The 18,654-nt window shown below is 44.6% G+C and overlaps 1 protein-coding gene across 1 annotated transcript in view; it reads left to right on the top strand.

Moving 5' to 3' along the window:
* AUTS2 (activator of transcription and developmental regulator AUTS2) overlaps positions 1-18,654 on the top strand; it is an 815,029-nt gene that overhangs the window by 555,938 nt on the left and 240,437 nt on the right. Inside the window, exon 5 of the mRNA XM_063174132.1 lies at positions 14,008-14,037. Coding sequence (XP_063030202.1) covers positions 14,008-14,037 — 30 coding nt within the window. The remainder of the gene's footprint in view (positions 1-14,007; positions 14,038-18,654) is intronic.

Here is an 18,654-nt window from a genome sequence, read left to right as displayed (position 1 = left end):
TGAGGGCACAACATTTAGGCAAGGTTTTAATTTTTTATTAATTTTTTTTCAGTTAGGGAAAATCTGCCCTGTTTTTAAGTGAAGAATAATAAATTATTCCCCATTTTTAAAATATGCACCAGTCTAGATTTATCTGACTTTTACCCATTGCAGCTTGTTATTCACTTGCTTTTTAGACTGAAGATAAAGCCTACAGAGGTTTTGTGGGGAGAACATGTTTGAAATTTCAGAGCCTCCCTATGACTAAATTCAAAAGAGATGAGAATGGAACTTCCAATCTTTTGGTATCTACAGTCTATAAAATAGAAGGACCCTCTACCTCTCCAAAACATCCCTTGTGAAATTACAAGGCTCTGTACTCACAGAGAATATCTCTGGAGAAAGCAATGAATTTCCTTGCCCTACCTAATCCATCTCAAAACTGCAGAGCACAGGTTGAGTGTTTAAAATTCTTTTCTGTACAAGATGCAGGTGCTTTGCTGGGATCATCCAGCCAGAAATTCAGTGTGCATTTTTGTCTGTGGGGTAGATGTGAAGATTGAAGATATGAAGCTTCTGCTCCTTCCAGGCATCCTGAGGATCCTCATATTCCCAGAGAGAGTTGTTCTGCATCCCCTCCTGTAGGACTGATGGGGGTTGGACAGTGGGGATGGACAGAGAGCAGAGATCTCTGCAGCCAGGGCAGGAACTTGGGGTTTATTGCAAAGGGCCTGGGGGCAGGGCCCTGCTGGGAGCTGCCAAACACAGCTCAGAGCAGGCTGAGAGAAGAGAGGGGCAGAGAGGGTGAGAGGGTGAGAGAGTAAAAGGGGTAAGAGAATAAACAGGGTAAGAGGCAAGAGCTAAGAGAGTGAGGTTCCCGTTCCAATACCATAAATCTTCTTCTCTGTTCAATATCCTAATTCTCACTAACCAATCTAGTACAAGATACAAATCCTATAGCATTTCCATACAGCCTATAAGAATCACTACATCACCACACTGTGTTACATTTTAAACCCTGAAAACTCCTCTTTGGGCCCCTTCTGCCAAGCTGCAGGGTCTGCTCTGACCCTTGGGCCTGTCTGCAAGCAGAGGGTGTTGTTCCATCAAAAGGGGATCACCTTCAGCTGGCCACACCATTGTTTTCCAGTTGTTCAGTAACTGAGGGATCTCAAAGCTTGCTTTCATTTCAATCTCACTTATAGTTTCCATATTCTCAAAATCTTTTGCCAGACAATAATATTCATAAGGCTTTCCTGTTTCATCTTCCCCAACACTCTCCTGCTTTGGTGTGTCCCTTCTTTCTTGACAGAGTTCAGTGGCAAGTCCTGTGTCTGACATTGAGGATGTCCCTGGCCCTGATGTGGGGCTCACCTTTGGAGGAGATCATTCTGACAGTGTGAGGTGTCATTGCAGCTGCAAAGGGAGCACGTGGGCAGTGTCAGTAATGCTGCATTGGCCACAGCCCTGCACAGCACAGCTGCTGCTGGCAAAACTCCTGCATTTCCCACCACCCTCCTGGACAGGAATAACTTTTTGAGCACTGAGCTAAAAGCCAGCTGTTCAAAGCAATCCCTTGCCTTGGCTGTGACAGGTAATTTGCCACTGCTGATAACAGTCATGGAGCCTGTGATCATATTTTTGATATGGGAGTTTTTATCACTTAGTCTGGGGGTAGGTTAATGCAGCAGTGGGGGAAAAAAACCCCTGTGACGGTGTTCGCAGGGGTCCCAGGATGAGGCAAGAGGTGAGGATATGACTCCATGTTTCAGAAGGCTTGATTTATTATTTTTTGATGTATATTACATTAAAAATATAAAAGAATAGAAAGAAAAGTTTCATCTCAGAAGGCTGGCTACGCTAAGAATAGAAAAGAAAAGAATGATAACAAAGGCAGCTGCCTCAGACTCTCTGTCCAAGTCAGCTCTGCTGTGATTGGCCATTAATTAGAAACAACCCCATGAGACCAATCCCAGATGCACCTGTTGCATTCCACAGCAGCAGATAATCAATGTTTACATTTTGTTCCTGAGGCCTCCCAGCTTCTCAGGAGGAAAAATCCTAAGAGAGGATTTTTAATGAAAATATGTCTGTGACAAAACCCAACCAAACCCCAAACATTTTTCTTCTATCTGTGCTAGGAGAGCACTGGGGGTAAACTGAGGACCTGGTGTTCCCCAGTGGATATTTGTACGGGAGGATGGCTCTTAAAATAGATATTTGGGTCTTACCTGAAGCTGAGGGGCAGCAGAGGAACAGCTCCAATCTGCTTTCTGTGAGCAGGAACAGGACCCAGAGAACAGCTGGGGCTGGGCCAGGGCAGGGTCAGGTTGGATTTCAGGAAAGGTTCTTCCCCCAGAGGGTGCTGGCACTGCCCAGGGAATGGGCACAGCCCCGAGGCTGCCAGAGCTGCAGGAGCTCCAGGGATGCCCAGGCTGGCATTGTTGGGGTGTCTGTGCTGGTCCAGGGCTGGGCTGGATGATCCCTGGGGGTCCCTTCCAGCTCAGGAGGTTCCATGACCCTCCCACTGCGTGCTGTGTGTCCATGAGGCTGGGGGCACTGCAGAGGGGCAGCAGCAGCCTGGGAGCAGCAGCAGCTCTGGCTCAGAGCACAGGGGGCTCACAGGGCCCTGGGGCTCAGTGCAGGAGGTGCTCAAGGACAGAGAGCTGGAGGAAGTGAGAGGTTCCCCCTCCTGTCCTGCTGGGACACCCCAAGGTATCACTGCTGCCGCTGCTTGTTGGTAAAGGGGGGCTGCAGTGCTGGGTGCTCTGCTGGACAGCACCCCCAGCTGTCAAAGAATCCCAGACTGCTTTGGGTTGGAGGGAGCTCAAAGCCCACCCAGTGCCACCCCTGCCATGGCAGGGACACCTCCCACTGTCCCAGGGTGTCCCAATGCCCAGCCTGGCCTTGGGCACTGCCAGGGATCCAGGGGCAGCCCCAGCTGCTCTGTTCAGCCAGGCAGCGATGAGGATTCTTATTCTCAGCCGCTCCTTGAACAAAAAATGGCAGAGTTCAACTGATAAATCATATTCCTACCTCTAAAAAGAGAAATACAACTGCTGTTTTAAATTCAATTCTTATATTGCTGCATTCTGGGGGAAAAAAAATAATGCTTTCATTTCCTAATAAGTGATCACAGATTCCAAATCGTAGAACTATGTATGTCAAAAAGGAAATTTGAGCCAGAGAGGCCAAAGTGTGCCATTGTCCTTACAATTTATATTTACTTGCTCTACATCTAGAATAATCCTTCTCTTCCCTCAGGTCTAGCACAAACAATTTATCAATTGTACAAAAATGATAAAGGCAGCAATAAATAATAACAGTAATAATAATGCATAACAACTGTGCAAGTGATGAATTATAAAGCAGAGAGTGGAAAAGGGAATGAAAGCACAGCACAGAAGCCAGTTTGCAAGGCTGAGTACACAGGCTGAGCTATTTTTCTGGTGTTATGACAATGAGGAACATTTATGGGAGTTTGCAAACAGCTCAGAACACAAATCATTTTGTTTCAGGTTATATTTATATTTGTTAAGGGGTTTTTAGTATCCATTAAAATCCAATGTTCAGAGGTTTATAGCTCAGCTGTTAAGGTCTTATCCCTGAGGATCAATTGTTTTGGGTTGTTTGGGGAATTATTATTACCATTATTATTTATATAATTCAGTTTAACTTATTTAGGCTACTGTGAAGACACAGAACTCAGAAGCTAAAGAGGTCTTGATGGGGAAAGAAGAGAAAAGATGGATTTTTTTATTATTTATGTTTTGTTTCAGATACAATTTCTCCATCTATTTTATCCTAGAAATCAGTGTTATCTCTCTTTGTGTGGGTTTCAGTAGCCATGTTGTGCTCAGAGTTGCTGCAGCCTGCACAAGAGAGCAACCCCTGAGCAGTGCTGTCTGTGCTGGATTGCTGCTGCTCTCTGCTCATTGCTCTAAGTGAAAATAAAAATAATTTTCAGTTGGAATGATATAATTTTCCAGAGGTCATGCACTTTAGCTGGTGGAAGATGAGATCTATACTGAAAATAGGCATGGTGTGTCTAGGGCCTGATCCAGGTCTTAATGCTTTTTTCTTCTTTTTTATTTCTTCTATTTACTGAGACCAACATTCTCTGAGAAAAATGCCTTATTTTCCTGCACACTTTATAAACACATACAGTGGAAGTAAGCAAATCCTAGGGAATGTAGCATTTAATAGCCCAGAGAGATGAGAAGCAGAGGGTTGACAGCAGAAGGGAGTGAGTGACTTGCCCGAGGTGATCCTGATAGCCAGTGACAGAGGTGCATCTCCTGAGTCCTAGCCCAAGGCTATCTTGCCTCCATCATCTTGCTTTTCAACCCACAGTGCAGTATTTTTGGTGAGAGGTGAGTCAGATCCAAAGGGTATTGCTGGATCACTCCCAGTTAGGGGGATGTGGAAGGTTAAGGACCTGACACACAGGGAAAAGGGCAAATAAAATATCTGATAGTTGTTCCATAAACAAGCATGGGAGCAATGAACTGTGTTCTTGAGAAAAAAATTATATATATTCTTAAAATGCACCTATCTTGGAATTACTATAGTGACTGTTCTTATTTAAATCATTTTTTGTTGTACCCAGCTTCCTTTGAGGCAGTATTTCCCAGCTGTTTTTTGTTTAATTCTAAATATTCATGACATTAATTCTATTTAAGTCCTATGCTGTTATCTGAGACAAAATGTCAACATTATATGACAAACTGCTGTATCCATTGCTTAGAGTGTCCCCAAGGAACCTGTTTGATGTGGCTGACTATCAATCTCTGATGGAAAACCTGATTGACACCAATAAAAGCTTGGTAGTTCTCATTTCCCCATTTAGAATGATCCAAACAGCTCAATAGCCATCCGAGATCTTCAGAGTGTTTTTAGCCTGTGCATAATTCATCATCTCAATTATTGTGCTTTTTTAACTTCCAATTTTGGAATATCAGATCAATAGAGCATCCAGTTTACCCTTTCCTTTCTTGCTGCAGTCCCACAGGACCCCAGGTTCCTTTTGGGCCCTGGAGAGGCATCTTTGCATCCTCTTTGACATCCCTTTCCATAGGTTATTCTTTTTCACTTGGCTCTATGAAGTGTAAGCTCCAGACCATCCAAGATCTGTCATGCATGCAGAGGAAAACAAGTTGTTGCCTCCAACCTCTTGATTCTGTTCTCAAAGTTAACTCAACCCTCACTTAGCTGCTTGGGTTCTTTTTCTCCTTGTAATTTCTATTTCTGGCAGCGGTGAAGAAAGGAAGAGAGAGTCTCAGACCCCAGACTGTGAATATTATGCTGACAGTAAGAAAAAACATTTAAGAGGAATCTCAGTGAGATACTGAGGTCAAACTTTGGCCATCTGGCAGTTGGGAAGAGCCATGTGTGAAGGCACGCCAGGCACCTGCTGAAGGCAGAGCTGCAGCAGCAAAGCCTTCAAAGATTTGCTGGCTGCTCTCAGCCCTCGCTTGGGCTTCATTTGTAGCTTCTCTTATCGAGCACAATTTCTAAATGAGGATGGTTGCTTCACTTTAAGGACGTACAAATGACTTGCCCTCACCTGTCAAGCATGATCCTTGTATTTTACCAGGCCCATTATGAACGCAATCTTTCTGTCGAAAATTTGCATACCTCCTTTCTTGAAAAGTAATGACAGCAATTTCTTTCCCCGCGCTCACTTTCTGAGTGTCTCATTTAACAGCACCTGGGAAACCGACAGGCGCAGAGATGAGAAGTGAAAGAGAGCAGTTGATTAAATCATCATCAAGTCGGGCCTCAGAAAGTCAATTCTGCTTCCCGTCTGCAATGATATCCTTTTATCTTAAAGTAATGAGCTATGGCACTTTTGCATCCGGTAATGCGATAAGTTCTATTAGCATGTTCCATTTGCTTCACAAGCAAGGGCAAGTCATTTCAGTAAGCTCATATCACTGCAATCAAAGCAATTGGCTTCACAGGCAGAGAAGAAAGAGGAAAGGCTCAGGGTGATTTTTATGGATCACAACACAGTGTAAAAAATAGATTCTTGTATTATTTTAACCCGTAACATGCTTTGCTTCTTGTCAATCAAGGTGTTTTTATTTCATTAGCCTGTAAGTACTTGGAAGACTCAAATTCCAAACAGAACTCGTGAGCTAAGACCAGGAGTTCTGAAAAATAAGAATCTTTTCTTATACAGATAGCACCTACTAATGCAGTATTAGGCACTGACTTCATTAACCACTGATTAGTTTAAATCTTTCCTATTGACTTAGTCCATCAGTACAAATGCCCATTTTTATTATTATTTACTATTACTTTTTTTTTTTTTGAACCTTGAAAAAGTACTTGTGAGTTGAGAGGATGCTAAACATGACATTACAAACTGCAAATTGCCATCGGTTGGAGAGGCTGCTAAAAATAACATGACAGCTGCAAGTTGCCTGCAGCCAGCAAGGCAGGTAAGGAGAGGAGGCAGCAAATGTGCATCCAGAGTGCCAGGGGAGAGCATGGAGGCATTTCTGCTTATGGAGCCCTCAGGAGCTGAGGCAGGGACTTCACCCTTCAGTTGCAACAGAGGATGACTCCCTGAGATCAGGATTCCTGTGTGTGAGTGTGGCTGGCAGTGCCTGCTGCCAGCTCTGCTGGGATTTGGGTGCCTGACTGGTGCTGGGCACTTTCTGAGGGTGCTGAGCTGTCACAGACACATTTTATGAAAAATCCTTTCCTTAGGACTTTTTCTCCTGAGAATCTGAGAAGCCTCAGGAAAAAAATGTAAACAATGGTTATCTGCTGCTGTGGAATGCAACAGGTGCATCTGGGATTGGTCTCATCTGGTTGTTTCTAATTAATGGCCAATCACAGTCAGCTGGCTCAGACTCTGTCTGAGACACAAGCCTTTGTTATCATTCCTTCTTCTTCTATTCTTAGCCAGCCTTCTGGTGAAATCCTTTCTTCTATTCTTTTGGTATAGTTTTAATATAATCATAAAATATATCATAAAATAATAAATCAGCCTTCTGAAACATGGAGTCAGATCCTCATCTCTTCCCTCATCCTCAGACCCCTGTGAACACCATCACACTGAGCTGAGGAATGCATGGCACTGTTAGTTTTCCATCTGGAAATTAAATTAATCCTCTCCTGGCCGTGGTGGGAGCATCATCGTGCTCTGGGCTTGGGCAGGTGTGGGGTCACCGGGCAGTGCCACCATGCCAGCAGTGACACCTGGGCAGTGCCACCATGAGGAAGCTGCTGGACCTGTGGGATCTGGGCCACGGAAGGTGCAGTCACCTCCAGCCCCAGCTCCCTTTCCAAGGAACAACAGAAAAGTTTCTTCCAGTGCTGGTTGCACGTGTCCCTGGGGTGCCACAGGGCTGGGGCAGCCTGGCAGGACAGGGGGTGGCGGCCCCAGCAGCTCCCAGTGCCTCCCAGTGCCGCAGCTCCCAGCCTGTCCCTGCAGGGGAAATCCCTGCAAACACAGGGCCAACCCAGCAGGGCCAAAGCTCAGGACAGGGCTTGTCTGTCAGGGTCTGCCTGGAGGGAAATCCCCCCTTGGCTCTACAACAACTTCACTGTGGTCTGCCAGGAACATCTGGGCTTCCCACCAGGTGCCAAGGATGCATCCATGTCCTAGAGAAATGCAAGGTCCTTATCCTCATCCTTATCCTGAACAGCAATGTAATCCAGAGTTTTCATTTTAATACTCAACATGTCATTCTTTCCAATCAAATCATTGTTTGGTTCATGGTACAGCTGAAAGGAACTACTAATTGTGTCATTTTATAATATAAAGTAATCATCAACATCCTGGGGGGGGGGAAGAATGAAAAAGAATTGCAGCTGAAAAACATTCTAAGTTCTGAATATTTTTCTTGTAAGGGGCCCAAGATAACTTCAAATGTCCAAGACTGATACATTTCAGCTGAAGTAGTTTGGATAAAATGGAATTCAGATTAAAGGTCAACATTGCAATCTTTTGTCCAGACTTAGGTAATTTGTGTAAATGGGACTTTTTTGGTGAATAATCCATAATTTTAGCTTTTAAGAAAGCAGACCTTAAACTTCTCAGACCATCTCTGTTTCAGAGCCATTCCTTCCAGTGAATCACACTGGATAATGGTGAGGAATTGCTAAGCAGACTGTGATGTTAACCAATTTGTGAGATGCTATATATAAAAAAAAATATATATATATATATAAGATTCCTTGGCAGGGAGCTCCATGCTGAATGCTTCTTGCAGCAAAGTCACAGATAGGAAGGAAAAAAGTGAAATTCTTGCTCTTAGTTTCTTTGTGGCTCTGCCAGTCTCCATTTCATCAATTAGAAAATTGCCCATTTATTCCCTGTCTGGGTCTCCTTTCATCTAGGAGATGTTTTTTTCTACTTTTTTCTTGGAAGCAAAGGTCTAATTGTATAGCTAAAATACCATCTTTGCCCTTTCCCGGGCTGCCAGTTTGTCATTGGTGGAGAGATGGACAAGAATATTGTAAATGTCAGTGTGAACAGGCTGAGGTCTGGGTTTTCCCTCATTTTCTTCAGATTTCTTTTCAGCAGACAGATGAGTAGAATCGCTTTGTTCAGAGCTGCCGTTGCAGCAGCTCTGACTCCTTTGGTGGCAATGATAAATGGCTCCAAGATATGAAATAGCTGTTCCAGCAAAGTCCATTGAGCAGAATAGAGAACAATGCCCTCCTCAATGTCATTGTACATGAGATATTCAATGATTGCCACTTTTTGCACAAGAATGTGTTCAATCAGCAAAGCACAGAGAAATCCATGGTGTTGCTTCAGCCTGAATGAGCTGGTGAGGTGGCTCAGACCTTTACTCAGCTTGATTTGGACCAGGCTCTCTCAAGTTATTAAAATGGGCTCAAATTAGAGCTGTCACCACATAGGGTGGCTGATTTTTGAATGGTGGCTTTGGGATCAGGCTCATTCCACGGGTGCTCTGGGAAATGTGCTGTGCATTTTAACTCTCTCCACCTGGGCCAGAGGGCTGGGGAGGTGCAGCTCATCTTTAACCTGATCTGCAGTTTCCCTTTTCTGCTAAAAAACACAGCAGCAATTATGCCTCAGCTGGGAATTGGAAAGTTCTTTTCGCACTTCCCACTGCAGGTCTGTGTGTGCAGACCCCACATTGCAGGGAATGCATCTGCTGCAGCCCAGGCTGGGGCAGAAAAAAGAGATTTCTGGATTGTTGGTACAGAGATCTTTTACATTTGTATGTCTTCTTCCTCACCTGGATTTGATTTTAGGGATAATTATTTGCATTTTGACTGCAGCACACATATGAAGATGCAAGTTTTTGGGTCACTGATTGTGATTAGCATTTCTGGAGCAGGGAGTTGCAAAAGGAAGCTTGAACACTTGGCACATGTGTGTGTGTGTCAGGTGATGTGATGGCTGGTGGCTTTGGTTATTGAAGGGATTGGAACAGTTTCAGTGATAACTCTGGCCACTTTGTGCAAATCACAGTCAGTCTGCCCTCATTATTACCCCAATTATATAGAAATAAGGAGCACCCTTAGCATTTCCATATGTCCTGTAAGATTTTTATCAATGAAGATCATTTTGAATTTTACTGGTAGTCCCATAGGTCTTTTGGGAAAACCACTGAGTCCCTTCTGGCCAGTACAAGACTTTGAGAAGCACAAAATACCCAATTTTCAGACTCCTCCCACTGAGGAGCCTGTCAAGCTGTGCTCTGAGAAGCTCTCACAGCATTTGGGACCACGGGCATGTGAAAATTTGGCCATGCAGGGGGCTGTGGGTGCTCAGCTGTGCCCATCTGGGCTTCACTGACTGAGCTGAGGGCTGGCCAGGGGTGGTGCAGGGCAAATCAGGCAATTTGGCTCTGGGCTCATCTCAAGCCTGGCCTGGGGGGGCTGTAATCAGTCACAACTTGTGCTCAGAGTGGAGACAGTAAGTGCCTTGAGCCTGTGAATCAGAGCAAGAAGCCTGTGTTTGTTCAGGTGTAAAATGTGTCTGCAGCCTCCTTGTCCTGATTTGCCACATTATCACCCTCAGCTTCCAGTGAAGCTGGTGGCAGTTATCCAAAAATCAGGTCATGCTATCTCTGAATGATATTTTGGATTCCCACTTATTTGCAGAATATTCCAAGGCAGCCTGTGCACAGAGCCATGGTTTCCTGAAAAAGGCATGGGAGAGCACCGAAAAATGAACTTTTTGTAACAGCCGTGGAATACTGAAACACTGCCCAAAGCAGGGGCCAGTGCAAAGTATTTCCATTGCTGCAATTCTAGAACAGTCTGGTGCTCTGAGAACCACAAAGCACTTAAATCATTTCACTCCTTCCTGTGGCCCTGGGAGGTGGGGAAATGCTGCAGGAATTGAGGAATTGAGCGAGCAGTGCAGGCTCTAGCCTTCAAATTGACCAGTAATTCTGAATAATCAACTTCACGGCTGTTAGCTTCGGTTCCCAAAATTCCCTCTCCAGCCGTGGGGAGCAGTGAGGCTGCAGGAGATGGAAACACCTCGTGCTTCAGCAGCTCTGGGCAGAACGTGCATCCAGAGATGTAAATGAGGCCATCAGAGCAGGGGTGGCTGTGTGTGAGCACAGTGCTGACCCTCAGCCATGGGGACAGTGTGCACTGCTCCAGCTCTGTTTCCAGCCCGAGCATCAAACATCTTAAACATCCTTCCTCTCCCTTTTTGGCATTACTCCTGCACACAAACTGTGCGATGGTGGGAGTGCAGAATGTGCAGAATGTGCCAGTGCAGAGTGTGTCCTGCACACACACACACACACACACAGACACAGGTGTTACACACATATACATCCCAGAGCAGTGCTCAGAGCCCTCCCACCCTCTCCCTGCCTTTTCCTCCCACCCAGCTGCTCCCCAGCACGCTGCATTGGCCCAGGACAGCAGTGCTGGGCACTGGGCTCTGCCCTGGTGCCCAACCCTCTGTGAGAGGGCAGAGCTGCCCCAGAGCCAGGCTGGCCACAGGCAGGGAGCTGTTTGCTGAGTGCTTTTATTGTCTTTGCATAATTTATGAGCTGGAGGGCTCTGACCATCATCCCTCTCTGCCAGAGGCTGGCACGGAGGGCTCTGGAGGCCGGAGCTGTAAATTGGATGGTGCACTGCAGCAAAGTCCTGGGGTCAGTGTGGGAATTCAGTGGCAGGGCTGGCAGCGTTTGCTCCCAGTGCCATGTGCAGCACAGGCAGGGTTGGCAGGCGCCCCAGCTGGCCCAGGCACAGAGCTGTCACTCCTGGGCACGCTGGGAGGGAGCAGGAGCTGCTTTAATGGGCTTGGCACAGCTCTCCTCCATCATGGGCACCAGTAGGGCTCGGTCCTTCGCCATATGCTGAGCTCTGGAGACAAGGTGCTGCTGGGTACTGCAGTAATTATTTGATGTGGAATTAAGCAGACCTTGAAATTAGAACTGGACTGTGGGAGAGCAGGAGGTGTGGAGTTTAACACTTTGCTGGAAATGGCCTCCTACTGACAGTGCTGTGCACATTCACTGGGCTGTGGGGAGCTCTTGGCAAATTCAGATGTCAGGGCTGGCAAGTTCTCTTCTCCCCAGGCACCTCCACGCTGAAGGGAACACAAAAACCCTGAGCTTTTCCAAGCTTATGAGTCAGTAAAAACTACAGCAGAGATTCTTTACATCAGACCAAAACTGGGCTGAGGGAGAGGCTGCAGAGTGCCCTGAGCACAGCTGGGTCACAGGACCCTGCTCCTGTGCCTGGCACCTGGAGTGGTGGCACCTCGAAACCCTCTGAACCCTGCTGCTCCAAGGGAATTGCCCCTGCCTGCTTAGACAGCCCTTTGCCCCCTTTATTTTCACTTTTACAGTCTGATCAAGACTTGGGGTTTGCCTGGAGGGTGGGCAGAGACACAAACAAAGGAGCAATTCCCCTTTGCTCCCTGGTTTGAAACACATAGGAGGTGTGAAAATGGATCCTGGGGAGCTCCTGGTGAGGGAGCTCCTGGCTCTGACCATCCAGGGGGAGAAGGTGACAGAGCCCAAAAGCTGAATTTTTCCAATAGCTGTGAAGCAGAAATAGTAGAAGGAAAATCTCTGTGACATTCATGCTTGTGAAATGCTCTGTGACTCTTGGGGATGTCCCGTGCAGGGCCAGGAGCTGGGCTGGATGATCCTTGTGGGTCCCTTCCAGCTCAGGTGTTCTCTGATTCTGTGCCCTGATTTTCATGGATTAAAATCCATGAGCAGGTTTGCTTTTTTTGTAAATACAGGGCCTTGCTCAGCTTCACACCAAAATCTCCTACAGGCAGTCCTGATGAAGCCAAAATGCATTGTATTTATGGGGTAAGGTAGGAGTACTTTATATCAGTGCCATGCTGCTCTAGAAATGGTTTCCTTTTGTCACTTAAGTGGACTCTTCATTAATTCAGACACCGTGTGAGATTTTCAAAATTAAACCTAAAATTGCCCCCTGTCTTCATGATTCTTCTCATTTGTTTGTTACCAGAGTAAATACTCTGGTATTAAATAGGTGCAACTAGTGCTATGTAAATCACTTCAGTTATTAAATAAATTTCACTTCCTTTTCTATTTGAAATCAGCTGCAAGAAGATTGTAATTTTCTCTCATCTTTCCTTCATTTAAAATTAGTTTTAAAATACCTAGAAATAGTTCTTGGTTCTAATTTGTTAGTACATAGCTCAGTGGTGTAGGGAAGGCACCTTTTCACCCCCTGTACTGATGAAGACAAGGGAAAATCCAGTGAAACAGAAAAGTTATAATTAAACAACAGGCAGAACATGAGTTGATTTGTGCAAATCAAATATGTGTATTTGTGGGAGTATTTGGCTCTGTTCACATCCTACTGTATAGTTAACCTTTGGAATTCACGAAATATAACTAATTTCAAAGCAATTTGGTTGTCTTACAAAAATACTCAAAGATTATATAAACACATAAAGATATAAATACCTAAGGATATAAGTACATAAAGATATAAATACATAAAGATAGAAGTACACAAAGATATAAATACATAAAGATAAAAGTACATAAAGTACTTAACTGAGTGCTGTAAGAGCCTGACAGTCAGCTGCTCCTTGGGTAGGAAAGCCTGGGTCTCTGTTTGGTGATGTTTTCCTTGGAAATGTTTGCCATGAGATCTGCATAGCTCAGTCTTGAGGGATACAGAACCTCCAGCTGCAGATAGAAACAAAATAGAAACAAAACAGACCCACAGAAGGAGCTGCAGGTGCCCAGAATTCAAACCTGTGAGTTCCAGGGTTCCCAGAGTCCTGTTTCCAGCACAGCTTTTGTACTTCCGGCAAATGCAAACGTGGTTTGGGTTCTGATGCTTGTCTTTCAGAAATATTGAGTGGTCTAGTTCTGCTCTATTCCTACAATAGTAAAACTTACTTAAGAATTGAGCAATGGCACTGGATGAATATCAAGACTCTTTAGAGTTACCAGTCAGCATTTTGTAAAATTGCGATGCCTGGGCTGCTCCCAGAGAGCCTGGGGGCATCAGTGGCTGTGGCACATTCCTGCTTCCCTGTGATCTCTGCAATCTTCACTTCGGCAGACAAAAGCAAAGGCACAGGGTGACCTTTGCTTGTGTTCCTGGAGCCTTGCAAAGGCTCCTCTGAGTGCTGGGCACACCTGAGCATCCCCATGGAGCCCCTGCAGGTGCTGGGCTGCAGCAGCATGAGGAGCACTGCTCATCCAAGGAAAACAAAGAAAACCAGCCCTCTGAGACTGATTTTCTTCTTCCCTGATCCAGTTTTGGGGTCTGACTGTGCCCCTGCACCAGCAGCTCCTGTGGCCCTGAGCTGAACTGGCAGAGGGTTTGCAAATGGGTTTGGTGTGTGCAGGGCAGCATTTCCATCATCCAAACACAGAAATGCATCCTCTGCAACAGCACTGGGGGAATTGCCCCCCATACAGTAACTGAACTTGTTCCTAGAGGTGCCAGGTGTGGTGCCCAGCATTTGTGAATGTATCACCCATCTTGTTCACAGAAACATTTATGTTCTTTTTGTTGTAGCAAGCTTCTCTTACCTGTGCTTTTTCTGTTTTTGTGTTTCAGTGTGACAGCGACAGTGATCAAGAAGAAAAGGTAAGAAAGAAAATCAGCATGAGAGCAAAACTAATTTACTGGATTCCCTTATTCCTCTTAATCTATTACTTATTCAAAGTTTCTTCTTGGACTAATCTAAAGCATCTCTATACCAAGAAAATTTCTGTCTCTAATTTAATTTTGGAATAGACCTCCAAGGAAAGAGAATTGTAATGAATATTTTGGAGGCCACACAGTTCATCCTGAAGCATATTGATGCCATGGTCTGTGTGGGTTGTTTATGAACACCAGTCTCACCACCAATCCTTTCCATGGCTACACTTCCCCTTGGAAGTTGTAGCAGCAACTGAGTCTGTTGGTAACCCTCACATTTGCACTTCTTAACAGTTATTTAATCACTGTTAGTGCCTGTTGTGCTTCTCTGCAGGCAAGGGCCTGCAAACTCCAACTGAAGTGTTATGGTTGATATATCTGTTTTTTAGAAATAACATTTGGAAACTGTGCATTAAGTCAAGTAACAGAACTTGCTGAGCACTGTCTCCATGATTTTGGGTTTCTAAGTGGGAAAGGGGAAAAAATTAATGCTGTAAGAGTCAAGCAATGGTCTCTGATCCTGCCTATTTTTTAAAAGAATAATAGCAATTAAGAACTGGTATCCATAATGATAGATATTTTTAGGCATTATTTTATGTTGTGAACAGACTAACCTTCTTTATTTGGAAAAACTGAAATAATTATCACAGAAAAACTGGTCTAATTTCTTTATTTCCAGGTTGAATTTTGTGATTTTTATTCGTATGTTGAGCCTTAAGGGATGTTTTGATAATGTAATCACTTTTGCCTACTCTTTCCTTGGATAAATTGGGGAATGGAAGTCAGGGGAGGGTAAAATAATGTCAGGAAATATTGTTCCTATAATAATGTTGAACTGCTAAGAATTTCATGAGTGGTTCTGTTAAGCAGCTCCAAGGCAGGCCAAGAAGAGGAGAGATGACCAGGCTGGTGTGCAGCTCACCCAACAGCCAAGTGCAAATATGCTGTAAAATCCAGAGGGAAACAATGAGTACAAAAATCACCCTCCATGAATTTAATCAGCTTTCTACAGGGTTTGTGTAACAGGAAGGAAATTTTCAAACCATTCTGTATATAACTTGCAAAGCTTTGCCCTTCAGCTCTTTTCCCAAGTAGAGGATTTTTTCCTCATGTTTCTTAATAATTTGCTAACTATGTTAAAGAACTGCTGTTTACTTTGAAATGCAATGATTTTCCTTGCATAAGGGAACTAATCACTGGAGTTAATCAGTGTGACAACAGAAAGGGGAGGTTTTGTTGGGTTTTTGCACAGAATATTAACCTGCACTTTTCAATATGAATTTTTAATGCATTACCATTACATTCCATCCTGTGAAGTGATTATTCATTTTCAGGATGTTCCTTATGCAGAGGAAGATGATAAACTGAATTTCAGCTTCTATGTTTATGGCACCCAGAACTAAAAGTGTAATTTCCTGTCACTGCAGCATTTATGGAGCTGAACCTCTGCCTGTTCCACTCATTTTTTTCCTCTTGCAGCCCTCCTGTATAAAAAGGCAGAGGCAGCTTTTGGGGATGGAGGGGAGATGCTGGTTCAGGATGAACAATGCAGACACTCAAGACTGTACCTCACAGAGAACACCCCAGTACTTGTGTGAGCAGGATCTAAAATCCAGATGTCTATTCCATCTCTGTGATCCTTATTTTCTGTAATGAAATGGGATTAAGTGCAGGCCCAAATATCCCTAAAAATGTAGTGCTTTTCAAATGTGTCAGAACCAGAGCCATCTTTGAGCTCCACAGCTCAGGCCCAGTTCTGAGGGATGACTGCTCACCCTGGCTTATTTATTCTGGCTGTGCTGGCAGCCCAGGCAAAGATCTGAAGGCCTTGTTCTGCTGTTAATTTGAATTCAGCATATGTAGCCTGTTATAAAATGCGAGACATCATCATTTGAGCAGGTCAAGCATATTCAGATGAAGACAAATGGTGCTTATTTGATTTTCTTAAAATCAGGAAATGAAAAAAGTGCTCTCTGGAGAAATCATGTTCTGCCTGACTTAGATGATAGAGCAAGGCATGTACCCCAGATAAGAACAGGCACTGGTGGCTGGGTTTTATCTCTGAAGGACGGTGGGGACTGTCAGCTCGCTGACATGTGCATTATCCATGTCATTTTAAACAAAGTGACCTGCAGGAAAGTGCACTCTGCCGTGACGTGATAATGGGCTGCTGGATGACAGGTAAAGTACACACTAGAAAGGAGGCTGTGCGTTATTCCTTTATTTAACTGACAAGTAGAAACTTCTTTTCTTCAGACAGGCAGGATCTTTTAGATCTCTTTCAGAAGATTTTTGAATTCCTGCTTTAAATAAAATGGCTTTTTTAGGACAAAAAGTTCCTGTGAGCACACTGCAGTGGGAGAAGGGAGGGTGGTGGGTCCTGGCCAAGGGAGCATTTCATCAGTGGTGCCCAACATCCTCAGTGTTCATTAACAGCCAGGAGAGCTGGGGGTGCTCAGCAGGGTTAGAGGTTTGAAGATCCTTTACCCAAAGCCTTATATCATGGTGATATTGGCCCCCAGCTGTGGAGCTGTTCTGGCAGTGAATTGACAAATTGCTCTTGGTGGGCCCTGGCTCGGTGTGTTCTGAGGGATGTGGAGTTGTGCCCCTCCCAGCAGACACAGAATGTTTGTGGGAAGAGCAGATCTGCTCTCCTTTAGGACTGTCTATTGCAGATTTTGATACCCTGTTGTGTACAGAATGCAGGGTTAATTCTGGTTAAACAGCAATTCTCTACTCACCCTTCAGACAATGCAAAGGAAGCACTTCTGCTCCATTTAGGATTTTTGAGGGCAAACCCCCACTGATCCTCCATGGGGGATCCACAAGGGGTAGAAATAATGCACACAGGTACACATTTCTGCTAGAATAAATCAAACCTGGAATCCAGGAAGAATCCAGAGCCTTTGAATGAAACATGGCAGATGAGTGTCAGGAAAGGCGTGTGACAGATGGAGGGGCTGAAGGGTGAGCTGGTTGAAGGATGGGCCCCTGAGAGCAGCAGAATGAGGGCAGGAGCAGGAGCTGGGAGCCTGAGGAGCAGCTGGATGCAGAGGGGTGGCCGTGGCAAAGGCACTGCCTCAGCCTGGTCCTTCTCCCTCACCTGGATCCATCCCTGTCTGGCTGATATCACAGCTGATATCTGATCTCTGCTGGGTGATGGCTGTGCCTCCCATCCAGCCTTTAATTGGGAGCCACTTTCTGTCTGTGTCGGCCCTCAAAGGAGAAATTTCTGCAGAGCTTTCTCCTGAAGAAGAAACAAGGATATTTAATTGAAACAATGCTGCAGCCCCTGCTTAGCGGTGCTGGAGCTAAGGCTGTGTCAGCACCTCAAGTTTAAATGACATATTTTGGGTGGATAATTTGTCTATTTATATAGATTCATTCTCCTTCACTTCAGTTTGACACACAGGACTGGACTGGAGCTCTCAAAGTAGACATTTCACCCTCGTGTTGCTGAAAAGTCTGAAGAGGTAGCAGGCATGTTTGTGGAGGGAGAGTATATTTGGAAGACTTGCATCAGAGTGAGAAGCACTAATTCTTAGAGAGATGTCACTTTCCATCCTGGGATCCTTTCAGCAAATGCCACTGGGATTTTTTACTGAATCAAAAAAAAAGTCTGGATCCCAGGGGAACTCCGATTTTCTCCATTAAAAAGTCTGTCAGTCTTACTCTTTGAGCAGGTCTCCAGAGCTGATAATCTAAAATTAGGGCAAGCTATTGCACAGCTGACAAATTTAAGTGCAACTGTATTAGCTCTTGATATCTCGATACAATCTTATCAATTATACCCATGGTAATTAATACAATATTAAAAACATAAGTGCAAACACAAAGTTTGTCTTCTGGAAATCAAAGGAAATCTTGTTTGGAAAAGACATACCAGGGCCTGAATGTGCCAGGGGTTGGCATCTGTTCACAAACCAAAGGGAGGGATTGGGGTTGGGATGGGTGGGTGTTGTGCTTGCCAAGGAGCCTGTGCTGGTGGGACTGTGTTGCTTCATTATTGTTCTCTTTGAAAGAAAATTTTCTTCTTTGAAGAGAAAAGTACTGTGCTGTTAAGAGCACTAAGAGAGCTGAAGAATGATCTCTCTTGAATCAGATTATTTTTAATGATAATGCTGATACATCTGATTGCTTTAAATCAGGTACAAAGGATGGCATGGCAAGTTATGGCATGGGAAATACAAGTTATGGCATGGGAAACACAAGCTAATACCAAGTTAATACCATAACTTGGTATTTCCCATGCCATAGCAGAGTGTATGGTATTTCCCATTATGGCATAGGAAATATAAATGACTCTGCTATGCCCAGGTAAAAGGGATGGGGGTGGCTGTTGTGCCCCAAAGCATTCACACCTGCACCCTCTGTATGTTTCTGCACCACTTTTGGCCAATTATTTTGTGTGTGGGCTTTGGAGAGACATTTGGCAGAAGCATTTTGGCAGATGTGTCTCCCAGTTTATTGCACAGGCTGCATTTCAGTGTTTGGGGGTTAAATAACCACACAAACAAGTGTTTATGTGTTTGTGTGTGTTTGTAGTTCTTCCCAACTCTGCAA

The sequence above is a fragment of the Melospiza melodia genome, chromosome 21 (genome assembly GCF_035770615.1).
Source record: "Melospiza melodia melodia isolate bMelMel2 chromosome 21, bMelMel2.pri, whole genome shotgun sequence".
Classification (NCBI taxonomy): Eukaryota; Metazoa; Chordata; class Aves; order Passeriformes; family Passerellidae; genus Melospiza; species Melospiza melodia.
The sequence above is the reverse complement of the archived record's forward strand: the minus strand, read 5'-3'. Positions and strand labels throughout refer to the sequence as shown.